This window comes from Stegostoma tigrinum, chromosome 3 (assembly GCF_030684315.1).
Source record: "Stegostoma tigrinum isolate sSteTig4 chromosome 3, sSteTig4.hap1, whole genome shotgun sequence".
NCBI lineage: Eukaryota > Metazoa > Chordata > Chondrichthyes > Orectolobiformes > Stegostomatidae > Stegostoma > Stegostoma tigrinum.
Genome location: NC_081356.1, coordinates 128,122,907 through 128,148,864, shown reverse-complemented (window position 1 = coordinate 128,148,864; position 25,958 = coordinate 128,122,907). Strand labels below are relative to the sequence as shown.

Here is a 25,958-nt window from a genome sequence, read left to right as displayed (position 1 = left end):
CCAGCAATGCCCACATCCCATGAATAAACGTTTTAAAAAGGAAGTATCAGACTCAATCACTTCCCTGATAGAGTTAGATAGGAGGAAAGAAAGGAACATATGGAGCACAGAAAGGTCACTCAGCCCCTGAAAGCTGTCATTGGTTGACCTGCAGCTTAGCTCCATCTGCCCATCTTGATTCATAGCCCTTAGAGCTTGGCCTTAGAAAAATCCTTCAATTTCACTGTTGGAATTATATACTAATTACAAAAGGGGTAGGAGCTTAATAACACAACCAGTCCTGACGTTGTCTTCATCTTCTGCACAAGTGCTAAACTCTTGTGAATACCACATTGCCTTAAACCTCATTTACTCAGTAAAAATACAATTTATACTTACGTTATCTTTTACGCAATATATCATTGCTAAGCTGCTTCGCTGGAGTAGAAACAAGCAGAATTTGGCACCAAACCACATGGACGGAGTAAGAATCTCAAAAGAGGAGTGAGATGGTGAGATTTAAAGGAGGGAATACAAGGGTTTAGTGTTGGAGCGAAGTTGCAAAGGCACATCGATTTAAACCAGAGATACTTGAATTGGAAGAGAGCAGAAATGATGGAGCTGTGATTGGGAAGAGATGGGGAGAAACCATTAAGGGATCTGAAAACAAAGAGAATCATAAAATTGAGGTTTACTGGGCAGAAGCATGGCTGATCAATCGGATTTGGCAGCAGCAACACAGAAAGGGAACGGGGAGAGAACACTGACAGAAGGAGAGAAGCAATCAGCAAAGTACCTTGGCCTGAGCATCAATCTTGTCATCGGCCCTAGCTGCTAATAACAAGAGGCGGAGTACAAAGGTTATGTTCAGGGGGAACTGGCCCTTCAGTTGAGGGACATTAGCTTTTATCAGTCGTTGCACTTTAGGCAAAGGCACGTTCAGGAAAATAACGTTCCCAAGATTATCCATACCACGACGCCCGGCTCTTCCTGACATCTGGAAAGTGAAGAAACACAATTATATTTCAAACTTAGGTTGTGAGTCAAGTACAGTCTTGATGGCAGAGGTTTGATGTCTGTAGGTGCGTTTTGCATCTATAGATGCTGAGTGCCTGTTACCCTTAGCTGGACAATCCAGACTAAGGCTCATAGAGCTAGGGTAAGAAGCTGGCTGCATAGCACTGGGATGAGGAAAAATGTCTTCACTCAGAGGGGTCTGAGTCTTTGGAATGTTCGACCCTAGAGTGCTGTTGATATTCAGTTGGTCATTCAGTAGCTCAGTCATCGATTCAGTCAGGCGATCACAATGGAAGACCCCGAGCATTAGTCCAGACATTCACCCAGTGGGAAGAGGCTATCAGGGTAAAGGAGAGATCTCAGGGCCAAAAATCTATCACGACATTTTAATGGGGAAAGTCAGGATCAGGGAGGGTCAATGCCACCTGGTAAGATCCAGAGAAATCCTACACTATTATGATTAGCTCCAGGGGCCCCATATTTTCACGTTGGGCTGCACTAGGGATCCATATTGGGCTCAGGACTATGTTCTATCTGACAACCCCATCTACCCCTCACTTAGAAAGTATCAGTCTTAGCCTGCACAGTTAGGGGAGTCAACAGCATGGTCGCTATCCCAGCATCCCTGAGGCCTGGCCAAGTTCTTGGTCGGAAGGGCGACATGTTCAAATCCCACCAGAGCAAGTGGTGAAATTGAAATAACAAATTTGAAATTTGTTTTAAAATGTGGTGACACCATCAATGACTGTTGTAAAAATTCTAATGTCCTGTATGGAAGGAAGTCTGCTATCTTTAGATAGTCTGACCAATGCAGTTCTCTTTTACCTGCTGATGAGGAAATTAGGAATAGGCAATAAATGCCCACAAATGCTGGCATAGCCAATGATTCCCACAGCCCATGAAGAAATAAAAACAGGATAATTATTTGCTCACAATCTGTATCTCCTACCTGCCTGTAACTGAGGGAATCCAGGTGCACTGAATCTTGAAGAAAGACAGTTGTCTTGCATGGCATATTAATTCCCAAAGCAAGTGTTGATGTGGAACTAACCACCTTCACACAAAAAAAAGAAATAGTTTTAACCATTTTCACTGACGTGAAAATTTAATCAACAGCTTCACACAGCTTTCTGAGTATGTGGCCACTTTCATCTATAAATTTCAACCATCTCAGATGATTAAAAGTGTTCAGAGGCAATAATTGGCTTTCTTGAAAAATAATGATACAAAAGTTGTCCTGATTGCCAATAAATGTGTCGACAAATAACTACTATTGTAAATAGCTACACATAGGCTCAGTGTCAACTATGTGGGGCAAGGTGCAAGGCTAGGGGAGATTAGAATACATTACCCAGTGTATGAAAAGACTTATGGCTCATCGTTTTCATTGAAGATTGAATCCACTGACACCATTTTCTTGCACTCTCTTCGTGAGAAATTCACATTTCTTGAAGGAAGACCTTATTTGGGCTTCACTTTCACAAGAATAACTGACGGGTACATGGTTCATAATTTTTAGCAACTCACAACATCTCTGATGCAAGTTACTATTGAAAATTAATACTACAAATTAACCATTTTCTCGTACTTGTCATTCTTGACACCTGACAACATTTCATTCATTGTTTAAGGAATAACGGGTAAGTTTTATTTATCGGTCAGTCAGGCTAGCAGTTAAAAACATAGAAATAAATAAGATTGACAAACAAGGAAAGACTGACTCTTCCGACAAACTGCCTCTGCTATGGTTCCTTGAGTATCTGTATTTAACAACAGTCATGATCTTCGAGAAGGCTCGAGGGGCTGAATGGCCTATTCTTGTTGTCATTTTGTATTATGGTCTTCTTCCATTCCCTCAGCCTCACCTCCCCAGCCACCTCCCCACAACCATCTAATCTGGTGGCAGATGTAAACATTCCTCAATTGCAGCAGGAACGCCAATGCTTGGCCACATGCTTCCCCACAGTGAGGCAGACAATATACCTCAGGGACTGACTCTGAGCTGGTGGACCGTAGCCAGTGTAAATAAAGTGCAACTTGGTGACGGACACTGACAGTTATTTCACACACAAAGATCACAAATTATCCTCTCGTCCACTCAGGTGATTAAAATCAACCCGGGAGATCACACAGACCAAGGCATTCACCACTCTGTACGATGCTATCGTTGCTTCCTTAAGAAGGCAATGGCTGGACTATTAACTCAGGGACCCAGGCTATGTTCAGCCTGTTAACCTGACGGCCGTCTACAGCCCATCAGCACAAGAAAAGTTTTGAAAGACTGCAATATTGAATAATATTTACTGACCTTGATATAGCCTCGCCTGAACAACATCTCGACAGTTTGTTTGACCCGGTTATTCAGGGAAGCATGATGACAACCAATTGCCCGGAAAAACATTGCCTGAAAGTACCTAGAAAGGTTTGCTTTCTGCATACGGAAGAAGATCTTATTCCGGAACTGCAAGAATAAAAGTGGAACTGTTTGATTAAATGAGAACTGCGGATGCTGTCAATCAGGAACAGAAACAGAACTTGCTGGAAAAGCTCAACAGGTCTGGCAGCATCTGTGAAGAAAACAGGGTTGCTAGACTCGAAACATTAACTCTGATTCTCTTCTTCACAGATGCTGCCAGACCTGCTGAGCTTTTCCAGCAACTTATGTTTTTTGTTCATTATTTGATTAAACTTTGTTATTTAATTTGGTACCATAAAATTCCAGATCACCTCCCTGATTCATTAGCTTTTGTTCTTCTTGCTAATTCTATGGGCCTGAGATCTTGTCACAACACACTCAGGAAACAATCTAGGGTGCTCTCCTTGAAATGTCTCACTTCTTTTACCTCTACTGTTTATTACTGCACCCTTGGTGAGGCTAAGAATTTTGAACCCGCCAACTCATTTATAAGAAATTTGATTTTTTTCTATAGGAATTTGCATCACGACAATTTTATGACTTCTCCATTGAACAAAGTCACTCTTTAATACAACTCTGCATAATGATGCATTTTAAAATAGAATCATTTGTGGGATGTGGGCTGGCCAACATTTCTTGCCCATTCCTAGTTGCCCTTGAGGAGTTGGTGATGAGCTGCCTTTTGGAACTACTGCAGACCACCTCCTGAAGGTTGACCCACAATGCTATTAGGGAGGGAATTCCAGGATTTTGACCGAGTGAAAGTGAAGGAACAGCGATATATTTCCAAGCCAGGAAGGTGAGTGGCTTTCAAGGCAAAATTGAAGGTGGTGATGTCTCATGTATCTGTTGCCCTTGTCCTCCTGGGAAGTAGTCATCATGGGTTTGTAGGGTGTTGTCTGAGAATGTTTGATAAATTTCTGTAACGCATCTTGTAGATAGTACACACTGATGCTACTGAGTGTTGATGGTGGAGGGAATTGATGGTGAATGTGATGCCAATCAAGCGGGCAGCTTTGTTCTGTGTGGTGTCAAGCTTCTTGAGTGTTGTTGGAGCTGTACCCATCCAGGTCTTGTAGATGGTGGACAGGCTTTGACAAGTCAGGAAGTGAATTACCTGTTGCAGTATTCCTGGCTTCTGACCTGCTCTTACAGCCACAGTGTTTATGTGGTGAGTCCAGTTAAGTTTCTGGTTAATGGTAACCCCCAGAATGTCGATAGTGGGAGATTCAGTGATAGTAACACTACTGAATGTCAAGGGGCAGTGGATAGATTGTCTCTTATTGGTGATGGTCATAGCCTGGCATTTGTGTGGCGCGAATGTCACTTGCCACTTGTCAGCCCCAGCTTGGATATTGTCCAGATCTTGCTGTGTTTGAACATGGACTGCTTCAGCATCTGAGGAGTCACGAATGGTGCAGAACATTGTGTAATCATCAGTGAACATCCCCATTTGTGACCATATGACAGAGGGAAGGTCATTGATGAAGCAGCTGAAGATGGTTGGGCCTAGGGCACTACCCTGAGGAACTCCTGCAGAGATGTCCTGGAGCTGTGATGATTGACCTCCAACAATCACCACCATCTTCCTATGTGTCAGTTGTGACTCCAACCACCGTAGTGCTTGTCCCCTGATACCCATTGGTTCCAGCTTTGCCAGGGATCCTCGATGCCACACTTGGTCAAATGCAGCCTTGATGTCAAAGGCTGTCGCTCCCACCTCGCCTCTACTATTCAGCTCTTTTGTCCGTGTTTGAACCGAGGCTGTAATGAAGTCAGGAGCTGAGTAGCCCTGGCGGAACCCAAACTGGGCGTCACTGAGTAAGTTATTGCTGAGCAGGTGCTGCTTGACAGCTTGACACCTTCCATCACGTTACTAATGATCAAGTGGAGACTGATGGGGTGATAATTGGCTGGGTTGGATTTATCCTGCTTTTTATGTACATGACGTACCTGGTCAATTTTTCACTTGGCTGCATCAAGTACCTCCAACCATTTCTTGATATCACGTGGAGTGAATTGAATTGGATGAACACTGGTATCTGTGATGCTAAGGACCACAGGAGCAGGCTGAGATGGATCATCCGCTCGGCACTTCTGGCTGAAAGCTGCGAAAGCTTCAGCCTTATTTTTTGCACTGATGTGCTGGACTCTCCCATCATTGAGGATGAGGATATTAGTAGAGCCTCCTCTTCCAGTGTGTTATTTAAACCTGATTCTGTTTTCTAATGTCTGTAAATGCCTCTAATTACTATTTTCTCATCAATTAATTTGTCTGAAAGACAAATCATATCATCAGCCAACACCATTCACTGATTTGGTCCAGCGTCTCGTCATACCAGAAGAGAAATTGCTGGAGGAACTCAGCAGGTCTGGCAGTGCCACAGGAAAGAAAACAGAGTTAACATTTCAAGTTCAGTAACCCTTCCTCAGAAGTGACCACAAATGTGGTATATTTCCAGTGAATGCAGGGTTTAGGGGGAAGGAGTGAGACTGAAAAGTCAACATAAAGATAATCTTGCAAGAGACAGACTGCTACTGGGCTGGAGTTTAAGCAAAAATGTTGGATAAGGAGTAGATGTGGCAGTGGGGGAGCATTTCAGTGAATGACCATAATTTAGTAAGAGTTTAAGGGCAATTAGGGATAAGGTCAAAGATCAATGAGAAATAAAGGTCCGGAACTGGGGCAGACAAATTTTAATATCAAAAGAAGGATCTGGACTTGCCACTTTAATGCAGTGGCTCCGAGAGCAGCTCACAGGTGAAAATCCTGCAGCAAATAACTCACCGCCTGACCCCCCAAAGCCTGTGCACCATCTACAAGGCACAGTCAGGAGTGTGATCGAATACTCTTGCTGGATGGATGTAGCTTCACCATCCAGGGCAAAGCAGCTCCCTTGATTGTCACCACATCCACAAGCATCAACTCCCTCCACCACCGACGCTCAGTAGCAGTGTGTACTAATTACAAGACGTACTGCAGAAATTCACCAAAGATCCTTTGACAGCACCTCCCAAACTCATGGCCATTTCCATCTAGAAGGACAAGGGCAGAAGATACATGGGAACACCAGCACCTACAAGTTCCCCTCCAAACCAATCACCATCCTGACTCGGAAATATATCACTGTACCTTAACTAATGCTGGGTCAAAGTCCTGGAATTCCGTCCCTAATGAACCAACCTACAGCACGTGGACTGCTGAGGTTCAAGAAGGTCGCTCACCACATGTTCTCAAGGGCAGTTAGGGATGGCCAATTAATGCTGACGTGGCCAGCGACACCCAGAGTCCACAAATGAATTTAAGAAATAAACTCTGACCAAAGCGAACTGGAAGCAGCTACTTGCAGGAAGATCAGAGCCATTAAAAAGTACCTGGGTTTGCACCTGGAGTGCTATAAACTGCCACGGTATGGGTCCCGTCCTAGAAGATGAGGTTAACGTGGGAAAGGCTAAAAATGGACTCAGCCAGAAGCAATGGGCTAGGATGAGTTCTGTGTGATAACGTTCCTGTTTTTTTACATTCACTCATGGGAGGTGGGTGTCACTGATGAGGCCAACAGAAATGCCCATTGTTAATTGCCCAGAAAGCAATTAAAGAATTAACCACATTGCTGGAGCCAAAGCAGACCAGGTTAGGGTGTCGGATATCCTTCTGTAAAGGGAATTAGTGAACCAGATGGGTTTTTCTAACAGTCAGTAATGGTCGACAATAAAACATTTTTGCACCCTATGTTATTGAACACACATTTCATCATCTGTCGTTGTGGGCTTTGAACCCAGACTTCCTGAACAATAAGCTTGAGATTCTGGATTCCTCAACCTGTTGAGGCAATCAGCCCTGCACCACCTCCTCTGGCCCAATCAACAATTCCATGTACAGTGTGAGATGTCCTACTTCAGCAAGATCTAACCCATTACCTGTTCATCTGCCGTTGAAGTCTCTGCAAAAGTACAGCCGGGAGGCAGCTCACAAAGTTTCCGGTATTTTTGCTCTAACGTGTCGTATTCAGTACGGTAAAGTATGAGTTGCTCACTTTGCTTTCTGGTGAGGTTAGTCCTTTTGAAATAAAAATAAACAAAGAACCTGGTGACCAATGATCCGAGGTGAAGAACTGAAGCCAGCAGTTTTGGTGGTTGAGAATTGTGAGGGATTTGTAGTGATCCACAAACAGTGTCAGGCACCTGGGATCAGGTCCAAATCCAATAAGTTGAACACACAATTCAAATTGATCCTCACAGTGCAAGACTGCAAGGATAGCAGTGTTATCTTTCGGACATGGCATTAAATAAGGCCTGTCTATCCTTTAGGGCAACAGTAACGGATGCTGTGAGCCAAACACAGGAAGTGCTGGAGAAGCTCAGCAGGTCTGGCAACACCTATGGAGACAGAAGCAGAGTTGGCATTTTGACAGGAGGAAATTAGAGTTCATGGGTCAGAGCCACAGAGACATACAGCATGGAAACAGAGTCTTTGGTCCAATGCATCCACATCAACCATACTCCCAAATTAAACTAGTCCCTCTGGCCTGTCTTTAACCCATATCGCTCTAAAGCCTTTCCCATTCATGCATCTGTCCAAACGTTTTTTTTTAATGTTGAAAGTGTACTCTGAGTGCTCTCAGAGCCAACCTCAGAGTTGACCCTCAGGTCCCTTTTAAATCTTTCCCCTCTCACCTTGAAAATATGCCCTCTAGTTTTGAACTGCCCCACCATAGGGAAAGAACTTGGTTATTCACCTATCTCTGCCCCTCATGATTTTATAAATCTCTGTAAGGTCACCCCTCAACCTTCGGTGCTCCAGGGAAAAGAATCCCAGCTATCCAGCCTCTCCCTTAAAAGGGATAAACGATAGCTCCATACTAAAAGCAAATTTCTGAAGAAGCAGGGGGTCCACATGAGATTTCCAAGAATAATCCCAGGAGTGAAAGGCTTGTCATTTGAGGGGTGGTTGAGGACGCTGGGTCGGTACTCAATGGAGTTTAGAAAGATGAGGGTGGGGTCTGATTGAAACTTACAAAATTCCGAGAGGCCTGGATAGAGTGGACGTAGAGAAGATGTTTCCACTAGTAGGAGAGAATAGGGCCCAAGGGCAAACCTCAGAGTGAAGGGATGACCCTTTAGATCTGAGGAGGAGTTTCTTCAGCCAGAGGGTGGTGAATCTTTGGAACTCACCGCTACAGAGGGCTGTGGAAGCCCAGCAGTTGAGTGTATTTAAGACAGAGATAGATAAGTTCTCAATTAGTAAATGGATCAAGGGTTATGTGGAGAAGTCAGGAGAATGGGGTTGTCCCAACGAAAAATGTCAGCTTTCCTGTTCCTCTGATGCTGCCTGGCCTGCTGTGTTCCTCCGGCTCCACACTGCGTTACCTCAAACTCCAGCATTGGCAGCTCTTACTATCTCTATTTATTGACCAATACCCCTAAAAACAGGACATTATCGTGTTTCTGTTCGTGGAACAGAGATTTGCATTTGAAAAGTGCTTGTTCAAAGACCATGAAGCACTTTGGGGGACCCTGAAGTTATGAAAGGAGCTGTATGGGAATGCAAGTTGTGAGTTAAAGTTCTCTCCCAAAGATAGCACAAATGACCATGCAGCATCTCCCTCAAGGAGTGTAGCATCTCCCTAGTTTTAGTTTCTAAAAATTCATTCATAGAATGCAGATGTTGGTGGCTGGGCCAGAGTTTATTAATCCCTAATTGCCCTGAGGGCAGTTAAGAACCAACTACATTTCTGTGGACTTGGAGTCCAGGCAGATCAGGTAAAGAAAGCTTTTAATTTCACAGAAGGATAATAGTGAACCAGATAGATGTTTCCGCCAATTGACAATGGTTTCATGGTCATCATTAGACTGGTAATTCCAGATTCTTATTGAATTCAAATTTGACTATTTGCCACGGTGGGATTTGAGTATCTGACTTGGCATTTGATCTCTTCTGACACCATAAGACCATAAGGTAGAGGAGCAGAATTAGGCCATTTCACCCATCGAGTCTCCTCTGTCACTCGATCGTGACTGATATGTTTCTCAACCCCATTCTCCTGACTTCTCCACATAACCCTTGGTCCACTTACTGATTGAGAACTTCTCTATCTCTGTCTTAAATACACTCAACTGCTGGGCTTCCACAGTCCTCTGTAGTCATGAGTTCCAAAGATTCACCACCCCCTGGCTGAAGAAACTCCTCCTCAGTTCTAAAGGGTCAGGCCTTCACTCCGAGGCTGTGCCCTTGGGCCCTTGGATCTCCTACTTGTGGAAACATCTTCTCAATGTCCACTCTATCCAGGCCTCTCACTATTTCGTAAGTCTCAATCAGACCCCACCCTCATCTTTCTAAACTCTATTGAGTACAGACCCAGAGTCCTCAACAACTCCTCAACTGACAAGCCCTTCATCCCTGGAATTATTCTTGGAAATCTCATGTGGACCCACTCCTTTGCCAGCACATCCTTCCTTAGACATGGAGCCCAAAACTGCTGACTGAGTCAGCGCTCCCACTACATTCACCAACATCATCACATTGTGAGCAAAACTGGGCACAGTTTTAATTTGCAATGCTGGGAGGGATGTACGGATGAAATCTTTATTTGATAAAAAGACTTACGAGGTATCTTCTTTCTCCAGGTGTTTCGACAGCTTCCGCAGTTTGTTTTCCAATTTCTGTTTCTCCTTCATGTCATTTGAATTCTTTTTGCTCTTCTCCTTTTCTAACAAATGCATCAGCAGCTCACCAGCAAAACTCTCAACCAATTCAATGTCAAATCTACAACAGCAAAAAGACAAAGCAGCTTTTGAAACTAATATTACACTGTGTTAGGGGCAGCAAGGGATGGTAGAGACCTGTAGAATGGGGTGGCTTCCATTCAGGGTGGCACGGTGACACAGTGGGTAGTATCGCTGCCTTACAGCACCAGGGACCTCTGTTCAGTTCCAGCCTCGGTTGACTGGCTGAGAGAACGCTGCACATTCTCTCTGTACCTGTGTGGCTTTCCTCCCACAGTCCAAAGATGTGCAGGTCAGGAGGATTGGCCATGCTAGATTTCCCCTCGTGTGCAATGTACTTGGATTAGCCATGGGAAATGCAGGATTAGGGAGAGGATGGAGCTGGCCAGGGTGCTCTGTGGAGGATTGATGTGGACTTGATAGGCCCAGTGACTTACTTGCACACTGTAAGGATTCTATGAATATAAAGGGGCAGCTCATATTTCTACAGTGCCTTTGTTACAACCTGTGGGAATTCTAAAGCATTTTATAGCCAATCAATGCTCACAGTACAAGGGAGGGGTGTGAATCTGCCCAGAGAGCTCGTCAGAAGACTCAGAAAATTCACCCAATGGGCAGTCTGTCAGGAAACATCAACATCTATTGGAACCCCCTTAGCTCTCCATCCTCAGCCTGATAGGAGGGAAATGGTGCATCTCCAATCATGGACTGGTACTCTCCTGCTCTTGTTGCAGATATGTTAGTCATTGGCAACAAACCTGGGAATCCAGAGAAGGGTCACCAGGCTGATCCCGCGTATGGAGGGAGTGTCTTATGAGGACAGGATGAGTAGACTGGCCCCATGTTCATTGGCATTTAGAAGAATGTTGAAACATAGAGGATTCTTAGAGCAAGGTTCTGAGGAAGGGTCACCAGACCCAAAATGTTAACTTTGTTTTACTCCTTCACAGATGCTCCTGAGCTTTTCCACCAACTTCTATTTTTGTTCCAAGATTCTTCGGGGACTTGGCAAAGTAGATGAAGAATGGTTGTTTCCCCTTGTGGGAGAGTCTAGGACCGGGGGTTATAATTGCAGAATAAGCAGTCACACACTTAAGACACAGATGAAGAGGAATCTCATCTCTTAGGGGCTTGTGAAACCGTGGAATTCTTCACCACCGAGAGAGCTGTTGAGAGCTGGGTGATTGAGTGTCCTCAAGGCCGAGATAGGCAGATGTTTAATCAGTAAGCGACTCAGAAAGTTATGGGGAAAAGGCAGGAAAGTGGAATTCAGGGTTATCAGATTAGCCTTGATCTCACTGACTGGTGATGTAATTTCAATGGGCTGAATGGCCTACTTCCACCCCTATGTCCTGGGTTCTGATTAAAACAAGCTCTCATTGGAGAAGCAGAAAGCAGTTGGTCAGAAAGTGGTAGCAATGAGGCAGGTGCAAGTGAAGACATTATCCAGGGAATGGGGACAGCGGATTGTGGTTGGGATGGTGAGCGGGGCGGAGCAGGGGGGAGGGGGTAGGTGCTGTTGCTTTTGTTGATTGAGAGCTGCCTCGTGCCCAGAACGAGTGACCATGGGGTGGTGAGTGGCCATTCTAGCCAGGGCTTTCGCTAAGTCTAGGCTTTCGCTCTGTCAGGTTCAGAGTGGGGTGGAGTGGATATTAGAACATACAGCAGTATGGCACAGTACCAGCCCTTCAGCCTAAGATATTGTGCCGACCTATTATCCCACGCTAAGATCAATCTGTCCTGCATACCCTACATTTTGGTATCCTCCATGTGCCTATCCAAAAGTCACTTAAATGTCCTTAAAAGTTTCTGACTCCACTACCACTGCCAGCAGCGCCTTCCACACGCCCACCACTCTCTGTGTGAAGAACCTGCCTCTGACACCTCCCCTGTACCTTCCTCCACTCACCTTAAAATTATGCCCCCTCGTAATAGTCATTTCCACCCTGGGAAAAAGTCTCTGACTATCCACTCTATCTATACCTCTCATCATCTTGTACACCTCGGAAAAGTCACCTCTCATCCTTCTTCACTCCAATGAAAAAAGCCCTAGCTCCCTCAACCTTTCCTCATAAGACGTGCCCTCCAGCCCAGGCAGCATCCTGGTAAATCTCCTCTGCACCCTCTCTAAAGCTTCCACATCTTTCCTATAATGAGGTGACCCGAAATGAACACATTATTCCAAGTGTAAGAAGGGTCTGAAGAAGGGTCTAGGCCCGAAGCGTCAGCCTTCCTGCTCCTATGATGCTGCTTGGCCTGCTGTGTTCATCCAGCTCTGCCCCTTGTTATCTAACATTGTTCCAAGTGTGGTCGAACCAGGGTTTTATAGACCTGCCGCATAACTGAGCCACCATGCTGCCCCCATGTGGGCGATTGTGGAACAAGAGTCAAAGTTTTCATGCAAGGATCGCAGATTTCAAACAGAGATGAGAAGAAGTTACTTCGCTAAAGGGTAGTGAATCTGTGGAATTCACTCCCTCAGAGTGCGGTGGATGCTGAAAAAAGTTAAGAAGGAGACAGGCAGATTTTTACTGAGTAACAGGTTACGGAGAGTGGGCAGGAATGTAGAGTTGAAGTTGAGATGAGATCAGTCGTGATTGTATTAAATGGCAGAGCACAGTTGAGGAGCTGAATGGCCTGCTCTTGCTTCTCATTCTTATGTTGTGGGGGGATTTCTGTAAACCTGCCTCTGATGTCATGATGTTATGACGGTCCAGCTGCCGAAGCCCCACAGAAATCCAGGCTCCACACACATTGTAAAATAAGCCCTGTGTTTTTTTCAAAGAGTGTAATCATTTCTTTATAGCACCGCAGCAATTCCATTATGGGGAGGTGATGGCTGAGTGGTATTATCGTTGGACTGTTAACCCAGAGATCCCAGATAATGCTCTGGGGACCTGGGTTCGAATCCAGCCATGGCAGTTGGCAGAATTTGAATTCAATGAAAATATCTGGAATTAAGATTGCAATGATGACCATGAATCCATTGTCGATTGTCATAAAAAAAACACATCTGGGTCACTTTAGGGAAGGAAAGTGCCATCCTTGCCTGGTCTGGCCTACATGTGACTCCAGACCCACAGCAATGCGGTTGTCGCTGAACTGCCCTCTGGGTAATTGGGGATGGGCAATAAATGCTGCCTGGCCAGCGACGTCCTCATCCCATCAATGAATAGAAAATAAAAGTTGTCCCCAGTTGATGGTCCAAAGGCACTTACGCAAAAAATAAAGCAGGTAACAAATCCATCTTTTGCAGTGTTTCAACCAGAAGTGGAAAGTTTCTCTTCTCACTGTCCTGAAATGTCCTTTCAGCTTCCGGGTTCAGTAAAAGCAACACACCTTCCACCTGAGGTAAAGAGCACAGACAATTCATGGATTTGATGCAGTGTGAGGGGACACATTGGTCAGATGAAATAGGGGACAAAATTCTAAAGGGACTGCAGGATCAGAGATTTAGATTAGATTCCCCACAGTGTGGAAACAGGCCCTTCGGCCCAACAAGTCCACACCACCCCTTGAAGCATCCCACCCAGACCTGTCCCCCTATAACACACACACCCCTGAACACTACGGGCAACTTAGCACAGCCAATCCACCGAGCCTGCACATCTTTGGACTGTGGGAGGAAACCGGAGCACCCAGAGGAAACCCATGCAGACACGGGGAGAATGTGCAAACTCCACACAGTCAGTTACCCGAGGCTGGAATCGAACCTGGGTCCCTGGCGCTGTGAGGCTGCAGTGCTAACCACTGAGCCACTGTGCTGTCCAGTTACCTGAGTGTCTACATGCACAAATCATTGAAGGGGGAAGGACAGGTGGAGGTAGCGGTTAATAAAGCACATAGCATCCTTGGCTTTACTCATGGGGATACAAGAGCTAGGAGGTGATGTTGAACTTGTCTGTAACACTTTGTGGACCTCAACTGGAGTGTTGTGTACAGTTCATGGCACCAAATTATAGGAAAGATGAGAACATGTTGGAGAGGGTGCAGAAGCAAGCAACAAGAATTGATCTAGGAATGAGAAACTTCAGTGATGAGAATGGATTGAAGAAAGTGGACCTGTTCTCCTTGGAGAGGAGAAGGCTGAGAGGAGATTTAGTGGAGATTTTTTTAAAATTGTGAGTCATCTGGGGAGAGTAGATAGTTGAGAAGCTGCTTCCGTCTGTAAAAGGGGCAAGAACAAGAGGATATAGATTTATAGCAATCCGCAGAAGTAATGGTAATACAAGGAAAAACTTTTCACTCAGTGAGTAGTTAAGAACTGGAATTCACTGTCTGGAAATGTGGCGGATTGCAGGTTCAATTGAGGCTTTCGGGAGGGCATTGGATGATTTAGGAGCAAATGACTGCAGGTGCTGGAGTCTGTGCTGAAAACAACAAATGCTGGAGATCACAGCAGGTCAGACAGAATTGGTGGAGAGAAAGCAAGCTAACGTTTCGAGTGTAGATGACTCTACATTAGAGCTAAAGCATCTTTACTCGAAACTTCCCCTCTCTCCATGGATGCTGCCTGGCCCGCTGTGATCTCCAGCATTTTTGTTTTCAATCAGCCTTAGATGGTTATTTGGTTAAAAATAGTGTGTAAGGATATGAGGATAAAGAAGATTAACCAGATTATGGTGTTCTTCTGTAGAACTGGTGAAGGCACAATGGGCCAAATGGCCTCCTTGTGTGCGGTAACAATTTTGTGATGCATAGCAATAGGGCATTTCCAGCCAGCCATCCTGAAGAGATGGGCCTTGTCTTTACTAGACCTCTGGACACCCAAAATACACAAGAAACCAAGGCCCAGCTATCCTTTCCTATCTTAGGAGTCATATGATACAATACAGTATGAATTAGAAGCAAGCATAAGCTACTCATCTAATATAACTTATCCAATTGTTCAATAAACTCATGGGGGATCTGATTGTGGTTTCAACTTCACACTCAACAAACACACTACAACCTCCTCATTAGTCAAGAATCTATCAATCTCTGGTATCGCAAAAATGCAGAGGGCCAGAATTGGTACAGCAGGCTGAATGGTCTGTTGCTGTGTTGTAACCATTCCATTGCTCCATATAGAACATAGAACATTACAGTGCAGTACAGGCCCAAACTCCACACAGACAGTCGCCTGACTTACACATCAATCCGAGCAAGAAAACTCCACAGACTCATGACCCTTTGAGCAAAATAATTTTCTTCACATTTCCATCTTAAATTATTTAAGGCACCAACTCTAGTTGAGCTGTTTTCCCAGATGTTTCCACTTTTTCCTAGGGTGGAGGGAGCTATTACGAGGGGGCATAGTTTTAAAGTGAGTGGAGGTAGGTATAGGGGAGACATCAGAGGTAGGTTCTTTGCTCAGAGAGTGGTCGGGGCGTGGAATGTGTTGCCGGAGAGGGTAGTGGAGTGCGGCCGCACTTGGAGTATCGCATATAGTTGTGGTCGCCGCATTATGGGAAGGATGTGGAAGCATTGGAAAGGGTGCAGAGGAGATTTACCAGGGTGTTGCCTGGTCGGGAGGGAAGGTCTTATGAGGAAAGGCTGAGGAACTTGAGGCTGTTTTTGTTAGAGAGAAGGTTAAGAGGTGGCTTAATAAAGACATACAAGGTGATCAGAGGATTAGATAGGGTGGACAGTGAGAGCCTTTTACCTCGGATGGAGATGGCTAGCATGAAGGGGCATAGCTTTAAATTGAGGGGGTGATAGATATAGGACAGATGTCAGAGGCAGGTTCTTCACTCAGAGAGTAGTGAGGGCGTGGAATGCCCTGTCTGCAACAGTAGTAGACTCGCCAAGTTTAAGGGCATTTAAGTGTTCATTGGATAAACATATGGATGATAATGGAATACTGTAGGTTAGATGGGCTTCAGATTAGTTTCACAGGCACAACATCGAGGGCCGAAGGGCCTGTACTGCACTGTAATGTTTTATGTTCTATGTTCTATATGGAACAATAGAATGGTTACAGCACAGCAACGGACCTTTCAGCCTGCTGTATCAATTCTGGCCCTCTGCAAGTCACATCATTTCACTCCCAAATCCCTTTCCACTCAAACTTGCAAAGACTTTTTTCTCTGTCTGCCAAGAATCCAATTTCACAAAAAAAATTGAAAAAAGTGCAGATGCTGGAAATCAGAAACGAAAACTGAAGTTGCTGGAGAAACTCAGTATGTCTATGGAGAAAGAAATCAGAGTTAACATTTTGGGCCAGGTGGCCCTTCTTCAGAATTGGAAGTCCCTGTCTGGCTGCTACAGTGAAAAATCTCAGATTTTTAGCCTGACAATCTCTGTCTAGCTGCTATATCAAAAAAATAGCTCTGAAGAAGGGGCACAGGACCCCAAAATATGAACGCTGATTTCTCTTTACAGATGCTGCCAGACCTGCTGAGCTTTTTCAGCAATTTCTGTTTCTGTTTCCAATTTCGAAATTCTCTGTAAAATCTGATTCAAACATATTTGCAGGAACTAGAGTCCAGACCCTAAATGCTTGCTGCATAAAAGGATTGCTGCTATCCTATTCAGGTTCCTGTGTTAATCAGAAGGCAGAACAATAGTAAGAGATCTGTGTAAGAAAATAGAAGCCTCTTAAAGGCAAATGCTAAGATGTAGGCTAGAAATTATCCAAACTGTCTTTGAATGATCAGAGATAAAGATAGAGTGGACAGCCAGAGACTTTTTCCTAGGGTGGAGGTAGCTATTATGAGGGGGCAAAGTTCTAAAGTGAATGGAGGTAGATGTAGGGGAGACGTCAGACGTAGGCTCTTTACTCAGAGAGTGGTAAGAGCGTGGAATGCATTGCCGGAGAGGGTAGTGGAGTTGGCCTCATTAGGGGCATTTAAGCGGCTATTAGATAGGCATACGGATGACAGTGTAAGGTAGGGGTGGAGGTTAGACAGACCTTAGGTTTAGGGTAGAAGTTTGGCACAACATCATGGGCTGAAGGGCCTGTCCTGATCTATGTTCTATGAAGTAATGTGATATTGCTGATTTGTGAGATGCAGAGGGACCACACTGAACAAATCGCTGGAAACATTCACATTTCAGAAAGGATTTGGCAGTGAAAAGGAAAGGTATGACTGGCCTGTACTGCACACAAAACAAAACTTCTCACTTTACCTCAGTAATGTGACAACAATAAATCAAACTAAATCCATGAGTACGTTTGAGATTGGGATGGTCTGACCTTTGATCTCTCAGGGAAAGGGGCAGCAGATGGGAAAGTGAAGTTCAAATCCAAATCCAAGCCGCAATCATGTTGAACAGCAGAGAAGGCACAAAGGGCTGAATGGCCTACCCCTTACTCCTACATCTGATATTTTTGGTTCATGCATATTTGTAAGTAGAAAGAACGCCCTCATGGGGCAGAAGAGAAATGAAACGTGGTCTATATTTTATGCAAAGACAAGCATGGGCCTGTTATAGCACTCCTTCTAGGCGTTGCTACCTAATCGGGAGATGGTGGTGAAGGAGTGACGTCCCTTGTTCAGTAATCTAGAGAGCACTAATTATCTAGAATAGTTGCAGTACAAGTCAGACACTGTAGCTGATGAAATTTAAACACAGTGAATTAGTCTGGAATATGACACTACAATGTCTGATGGTGTCCACCAAACAATTTTTTGATATATGAGAAATATCTGGGGCACTAATGTCCTTCAGGGAAGAAAATCTGCCATCTTTACTTTGTCTGGCCTAATTGTGACTCCAGAACCACAACCAATGGGGGGTGGCGCATATTTACCCTTCAAAATGGTCTTGTGAGCCACTCAGTTCAAGGGCACTTCGGGATGGCTGAAAAATACTGGTCTTGCCAGTGAGGCCCACATCCCGTGGGGGAAAAAAAACACATTGAAGTAATGACTTTGACAATGAGAAATCCTACTTTGTCTTTCCATCCTGCTTTCAACCATCCTACAAATTCTTTCTTCAGGTCAGCTTCGTATTCCCTCACATCGCTCTTCCTGACGATGACTTTGTTCTTGAATGACTTGTACTCCTCGGGTTCAAATTCCTGCAATAAAACCAATATCATAAACGAGAGGCAAAGACCATATTGAGAAGAGAATGAGTCTGCTATGGTATAAAGGAGCTGGAAGAGTGTTTGGAAATCAATAAGAGAATCCTGAGCAGTGCTGACAAAAGACATAGCGGCAAAATCTTTCATCTTGTATTCATTAGGACAATTCACAAGAATACACATTTACAGGGACACAAGCAGTTAGACTGTGACAGGAGATAGTTGGCCCATGCTTGTTGATTGGTTGAGGGATTTCCATGCTGAAGGCACTCGTTAAAGACGATTGTCAGTTAACTGCAGGCTTTGTTGAAATTCTAAACTAGGAAAATTAACTCTGATTGCTCAAGGCATACTCAATGAAGCAGCTAATTTTGTTGAGTTGAAAAAGATGAGGCTCTTTCGCATAGTTCTACATCTGCAAACCTACGCAGCATCAGTACATGAGAGTAGAGTACCCTGGAAGCCTGGCAGACAATTTTAAATTAGTTGCTAGCACAATTCTTCACACACTCACAACTCCGCAAAATTTGCAGAATCACATTTAGTACTGGATAGTGTACTGCAGGTTTTGTAAGTGTAGCCGGTTGGGTTTGGTTAATAATGTTTGACTCAATTGGTCAGTCTTTGTGATCATAGCCACATACTTGGCATCCCATCAGCACTGACATTCACATACCATCTTTCTAATTTTGTCATTTGATGGCAACATCCTTTTAGTGGTGAACACCACTCATATTACGACTGCAGAAAAACAGCTAGTATCATCTTCAGAAAAGGTGTCATTTTCTAAAGAATGGTCCTGGCCCGTAACATCAACTTTCCTGCTCCTCCGATGCTGCCTGGCCTGTTGTGCTCCTCCAGCTCCACACTATGTAATCTTTGACTCCAGCATCTGCAGTTCTTGCTACCTCTAAGCGAGTGTCATCTGAAGTTCAAACCTCAGCGTGCTCTCCACGGCAACACCTCTAGCAATCGGAATCCATTCAGCAACCAATCAGCATCCTCCTGTTCCTTAATTTGCATTTTTTCCCCCTTTTAAATTGGTTTAGGTTCCTGACAAGTGCGACTTGAAAAGCTTTGACCAAGCCTTTATTGTTTCAGCAAAGCTTACCTTCTGCGTGGCCAAAAAATGACAAATGGAATCATGCTGGAATGTTAATGTTGGTTTTGAATTCCACTTGTCCTGAATTTTAGTTTTTGTCGTGATTTGAATGAAGAGAGGGAGAAGAAAAATGTCAGGCAGAAAATCAAGAAAATTCGCCAACCCAGCCAACCACAACACCCTCAACCAAAAATGTGGGGTCAAATTTGAAGATTGGTGCCTTGGAGAAACCGAGGTCAGTATTGTTTTTTAACAGAACATCTGTGGACACCAGCAATCTGATGACAAACGCCAAATGCACTGGTTCACCTTCTATTTGTTCAGTCTGTGCATGGGCAACATTTTAAAACTTAATAAAAACTCTACTCTGATAGTGAAGGACCGGCAATATTTTTCCAAGTCAGGATGGTGAGTGGCTTGGAGGGGAACTTGCAGGCGGTGGTATTCCATGTATCTGTCGCCTTTGTCCTTCTGGATGGAAGCGGTCCTGGGCTTGGAAGGTGTTGTCTGAGGATCTTTGGTGAGTTGCTGCCACACATCTTGTAGATAGTACACATTGTTGTGACTGAGTGTCCATGTTGGAGAGAGGGAGGGTGACGCTAATCAAGTGGCTGCTTTGAACGAGATATGGTCAAGTTTCTTGAAGGCTATTGGTGCTGAAGCTATCCAAGATAGTCGGGAGCATTCAATCACACATCAAAGGAAGAAGTCACTTCGGACAATGCAACATTCCTTCAGTTATTGTGCTCCAAGCCTCTGTGTTGAGATGGCACACACACGACCTATTTGATCTTAATAGGCTTTGAATTTCATAGAATCTTTACAGTGTTGGAACAGGCCATTTGATCCATCAAGTCCATAACAGCACTCTAAACAGCATCCAACCCAGACCCAGCCCCCTACCCTGTAACAGCTAATCCACCTGAACTAAACACATCCTTGTGAGATGTTATTGGGATAACATCCCATTGATTTCTATATTCTCTATAATTTAATGTTTTTTATCTGCTTACACAGAGGTATTCAGACACTGCTATAAAACTTCCTGGCCGACTAGAATTAGATATAAACTTTGTAAATCTTTATCGTCCTGCACAGGGGTATGTGAAAACTGTCTCAAATAAGATTAGGTGGGCAGCGTTTGTAAAGCTGTGAAACTTCTGAGATCCTGTAAAGTATCTAACTTCTGCTTCAGTTATAGGGGCCAGGGCACTGACTTTTGTCCAAGCCAGACCCTTCGGCGGCTTGAAATTACAGTCTGTCACTTCGGCAACTTGAAATCACCTCCTGCCGTTAGCAGTCACTTCACGAACGACCGATACTATATCCTGCTCTCTCTATGTTTTTAATGTAGTAATTGTTTGTGTATCATGTCATTGTCCAATGTAGTGATTGTTCCATGTAACATGCCATTGTGAGATGTAAGATAACAGAGTGTGAGGCTGGATGAACACAGCAGGCCCAGCAGCATCTCAGGAGCACAAAAGCTGACGTTTCGGGCCTAGACCCTTCATCAGAGAAGGGGTTGGGGAGAAGGTTCTGGAATAAATAGGGAAAGAGGGGGAGGCGGACCGAAGATGGAGAGAAAAGAAGATAGGTGGAGAGGAGAGTATAGGTGGGGAGGTAGGGAGGGGACAGGTCAGTCGAGGGAAGACGGACAGGTCAAGGAGGTGGGATGAGGTTAGTAGGTAGGAGATGGAGGTGCGGCTTGGGGTGGGAGGAAGGGATGGGTGAGAGGAAGAACAGGTTAGGGAGGCAGAGACAGGCTGGTCTGGTTTTGGGATGCAGTGGGGGGAGGGGACAAGCTGGGCTGGTTTTGGGATGTGGTGGGGGAAGGGGAGATTTTGAAGCTTGTGAAGTCCACATTGATACCAATGGGCTGCAGGGTTCCCAAGCGGAATATGAGTTGCTGTTCCTGCAACCTTCGGGTGGCATCATTGTGGCACTGCAGGAGCCCATGATGGACATGTCATCTAAAGAATGGGAGGGGTAGTTAAAATGGTTTGCGATTGGGAGGTGCAGTTGTTTATTGCGAAGCAAGCGGAGGTGTTCTGCAAAGCGGTCCCCAAACCTCCACTTGGTTTCCCCAATGAAGAGAAAGCCACACCAGGTACAATGGATACAGTATACCACATTGGCAGATGTGCAGGTGAACCTCTGCTTAATATGGGAAGTTATCTTGGGGCCTAGGATGGGGGTGAGGGGGGAGGTGTGGGGGCAAGTGTAGCACTTCCAGCGGTTGCAGGGGAAAGTGCCGGGTGTGGTGGGGTTGGAGGGGAGTGTGAAGCGAACAAGGGCGTCATGGAGAGAGTGGTCTCTCCGGAAGGCAGACAAGGGTGGGGATGGAAAAATGTCTTGGGTGGTGGGATCGGATTGTAGATGGCGGACGTGTCGGAGGATGATGCGTTGTATCCGGAGGTTGGTTGGGTGGTGCGTGAGAACAAGGGGGGTCCTCTTGGGGCAGTTGTGGCAGGAGCGGGGTGTGAGGGATGTGTTGCGGGAAATGCGGGAGACACAGTCAAGGGCGTTCTCGACCAATGTGGGGTGAAAGTTGCGGTCCTTGAAGAACTTGGACATCTGGGATGTGCAGGAGTGGAATGCCTCATCGTGGGAGCAGATGCGGCGGAGGCGGAGGAATTGGGAATAGGGGTTGGATATTTTGCAGGAGTGTGGGTGGGAGGAGGTGTATTCTAGGTAGCTGTGGGAGTCGGTGGGCTTGAAATGGACATCAGTTTCTAGCTGGTTTTCGTGAGATGTAAACTTGCTTTATGTATTATGCACTCGATAGGGTATAAAAAGCGGGGACTGTCCGCTGCTCGGGGAGAATCGCTTATGAAACTCTGCACTCTGTGCCGGGTTGAGTACAGTGATCCTCCACACCTTGTACTGGCTTTGTAACAAAGGATTTGTGTTTTTCTGAACAGCTCAGTGTCTTGTCATTGCATCAATTCCGTGAGGGTCTCTGAAAACGAACTTAACACTTGGACTCTATCGGCAATTTAGCACGGCCAATCCACATAACTTGCACAACTTTGGACTGTTGGAGGAAACCGGAGCATCCGGCGGAAACCCACACAGACACAGGGAGAATGTGCAAACTCCACACAGTCGGTTGCCCAAGGGCAGAATCAAACCCGGGTCCCTGGCGCTGTGAAGCAGCTGTGCCTCGATGTGTCAGCAATGCACATGTTAATGTTAATCAAACTGTTTCTGTGCCTGGAACAGTGCGGGTGGTGGGTGAATGACGCCAGAGGAGCAGCTCTGAACCCTGATGGTTGCCATCCAAGAGGCAAAAAAAAACACCTGCCCTTGTGCTGAATGTCCTCTCTCTCCCTCTATAGGAAATTCTAAGTTTTGCATGTTTCTGTGACATACTGTTTTAAGATAATGTACCTGAACCACTGTAGATTTGTATGCATTTTTTTTAATCTTCATCCGAAAATGTGTCGGTTTTAAAAGGACTACTACTGATAAACTGTGGACTTAGGTTCTTAACTTTCTGGAAAGTCCCTGTGTGAAACCCCGGGACTGTCACACGTCAGGAAAACCTCAAAAGGGGACAGACAGAGTAACAAGGGGACAAAATGAGGGAGGGCTGACTATCTTTCCTTTTCTCAGCAGAAAGCCATCTCTCTTACAGGCAAGTCTGTTTTGCCCTCCAGCAATACAGAAATACAGGGCCTAAGAAGATAGTTTCAAATCTCCCAGAGTGGGATTGCGTGCTCTCATGCATATTGGCTGGCATTCAGATATCAGTGCGCTGTGACACAATAAGTCCAAGAGCTGTCCCCTGATTAACCCTGTGTAACAGGATTACAAAAGTAAAACCCTCTTCCACTCTGTGTGCCGCAAACCCATTTATAGGAAAGAGATCAGGAAAAAGGAATTCGAATCAGCCTACAAAACCATGAACTACATCGTCAGTACCACTGAAAACTGAAAACTTCGACTGCAACATCCTCAATGTTTATCAACAATTCAAAATCTGATCTGCATTTTCTTTTTTAACCTGCGACTTTTTCAGATTCAAGTCTTAATTCTAACCTTTGTCTTTGCAAGTTGTCCTACTGATTCCTCAACTGCTCAGTAATGAATACACTCATTCGTGATTAATTGAAGAAATCCTGGTTAAACTGGCTCCTTGAAAAATATAAGTGCAGTTGCTTCTGGGAGAACTGTACACCCAAGGGAAGCAATCCTTTTTGAATCAACCTTGCTGTGATACACTAGGAAGCAAGAACACAGGAACTGGAGTAGACCATTCAGTCCCTTGAACATGTTCCATTATTATATCGTGGCTGATCTGACACTATATACCTGCCTTGGCCCCTATCCTTTAATATATTTGATGAACAAAAATTTATCTGTCTCAGAATTAAAACGAACAACTGACCCAGCATCCATGCCATTTGTGGAAGACAGTTCCAAACTTCTCCCACCCTTTGTGTATCGAAGTACTTCCTAACATCGCTTCTGAACTGTCTGGGCCTAATTCTCAGTCCATGCCCCCTATTTCTCAAAGCTCAAACCAGTGGAAACGATTTATCTTTATCTATCTTGTCTTATTCCATCATTATTTTGAAGGCTTTGATTAGATCAACCCTTGGCCTTTTAAATTCTAGAGAAAACAGGCCTAATTTGTAAAATCTCTCCTCATAACTTGACCTCTGAAGTCCAGCTCTCATTCTTGTGAGCCGACATTGTACTCTGTCCAAGACCAATATGTCTTTCCGAGGGTGGGATTCCCAGATCTGCTCACAATGCTCCAAGTGGGGTCTAACAGGGTTTTGTTAAACTGCAGCATAACTTTTGTGTCTTGACACTCCAGGCCACTCGATATAAAGGCCACCATTTCAAGTTGGGGGTGGGGGAGTGACATTTAGCATTCCATCACCATGTTGGGCGGGGCTGGCTGTGCCAGCATTTAATGGTCTTCCATAATTGTCCAAGGGGTAGTTAGAGTAAACAAGTGAAAAAGAGGAGCTGCCCCAACCGTCCTCGCTCTGGGAGGTTAACGGCTTTAGGGACCCTATCTGGGGCCATAACAAATTGAGGAACCTCTCCCTGGGTCTGGCCTGAGCAACTGCTTTACATACCTGGGCTCTGGGCCACTTAGGGAAAACAAAGACCATGGCATCATAGAACCTGAGGCATTCAGATGGTGTAAGTGCAAGGTCTGATGGAATTCCATAATCTTGAATCTGAAAGACAAAGCAGTACCTTGTTTATAATTGCCACCAGGCATGTTAGGATACGCAAGGTCGCGAAGTAAGAAGGAAAACATAGAACTAGGAGCAGAAATAGGCCATTCAGCCCTTCAAGCCTGCTCCACCATTCAGTACGATCATGGCTGATCTCATCTCATCCTCAACTCCACTTTTCTGCCCACTGTCCATAACCCTTCAACCCATACTAATTAAAAATCTGTCCATCTCCTTCTTAAATTCATTCAGTGTCCCACCATCCACCGTTCTCGGAACAGTGAATTCTGCTGATTCTTGACACTTTGAGAAAAGTAATTCTTTCTCATCTCTGCCACCCCCTTATCCAAAAACTGTGACCTCTCAGATTAGTTTGCCCCACAAGTGGAAACGTCCTCTCTACATCCAATTTATCAATCCCTTCTGCATCTTATACACTTCATTTAGATCTCCTCTCATTCTTTTAAACTCGAGAGAATATCAACCTAAACTGCTCAATCTCTCCTCATAAAACAAATGCCTCATCTCTGGAACCAATCTAGTGAACGTCCTAATGCCATTCACCTTCAGAGAATCATAGCCACAGGCAGTACACAGGGTGCCTACACAACTCCAAAATGACCTCCCTGCCCTTATAATCAATAATGTGACTGATAAAGATAAGGATTGCCTTCTTAACCATGTGTTAACCTGTCTGGCCACCCACGGAGATCTGAGGACACCCAGACCCTTCTATCCCTCTGAGCATCACAGGGTCTATCATTTTTGAGTACTCCTTTGTCTTGCTACTTCTTCCAAAGTGCATCACCGCACACTTTACAGGGTTAAATTCATTCCGCCACTAATCTTCCCATCTGACCAACCTGCCTACATCCTCTTCAGTCAATGAACGAACTGCTAAAATCAGCCAATCCTTCACGAACACCAGTGTTCAGGATCATTGAAAGACTCTTACTGTGTTTATTTCTCATTCTATCTAATCAGTTCTGGCCTATACAATAGCAATGACCTGCTCTACAGCTTTTCAAACTAAATTGACATTCTTAAAACAATTTCGGTGGGATGTAAACTCCCAGCCTTCTCGGATTATGAGTTGAAGCCCCAAGAGTTACTGATGTGGCATCACATGACAGCATGTGGTTATCGTTCCAACTAATTTCAAACTTACGTGATTTACTGTTAAAGCAGCACAGGGATGGTAGGGAATTAACTTGCATTCATTGTTCTTGAAGTCACAGAGAAATTTTTCAAGGTCATTGTATCGCTCCTCATAAGTCACTGCAATCGATTAAAAAGACAAAGGCACAAATCACATTAACATAATAATATTTCTACTGACATGAAAATGGATCAAAATGCCCATTATCTTGCGTCCAGTGCTTTTAGGCCCACATCTATTACTTTGAGTTCGAGACAGATCAGCCAATAAGAAGGCAAGGTCAAGAATTATCTTCAGGCTTGGGTTTCTTTATAACACTATCCATTACACAGATTAAATATTAACAA

At 44.7% G+C, this 25,958-nt stretch overlaps 1 protein-coding gene across 1 annotated transcript in view; it reads right to left on the bottom strand.

Annotated features, from left to right (window-relative positions):
- The window catches only part of LOC125449328 (probable ATP-dependent RNA helicase DDX60), a 143,554-nt gene that overhangs the window by 40,744 nt on the left and 76,852 nt on the right, over positions 1 to 25,958 (bottom strand). The window contains exons 21-29 of the mRNA XM_048525033.2: positions 25,621 to 25,730; positions 24,348 to 24,452; positions 18,015 to 18,143; positions 13,357 to 13,484; positions 10,020 to 10,178; positions 7,334 to 7,472; positions 3,305 to 3,457; positions 1,946 to 2,050; positions 776 to 976 (exon numbers count right to left, since the gene is read on the bottom strand). Of these exons, the coding sequence (XP_048380990.1) occupies positions 776 to 976; positions 1,946 to 2,050; positions 3,305 to 3,457; positions 7,334 to 7,472; positions 10,020 to 10,178; positions 13,357 to 13,484; positions 18,015 to 18,143; positions 24,348 to 24,452; positions 25,621 to 25,730 (1,229 nt within the window). The remainder of the gene's footprint in view (positions 1 to 775; positions 977 to 1,945; positions 2,051 to 3,304; positions 3,458 to 7,333; positions 7,473 to 10,019; positions 10,179 to 13,356; positions 13,485 to 18,014; positions 18,144 to 24,347; positions 24,453 to 25,620; positions 25,731 to 25,958) is intronic.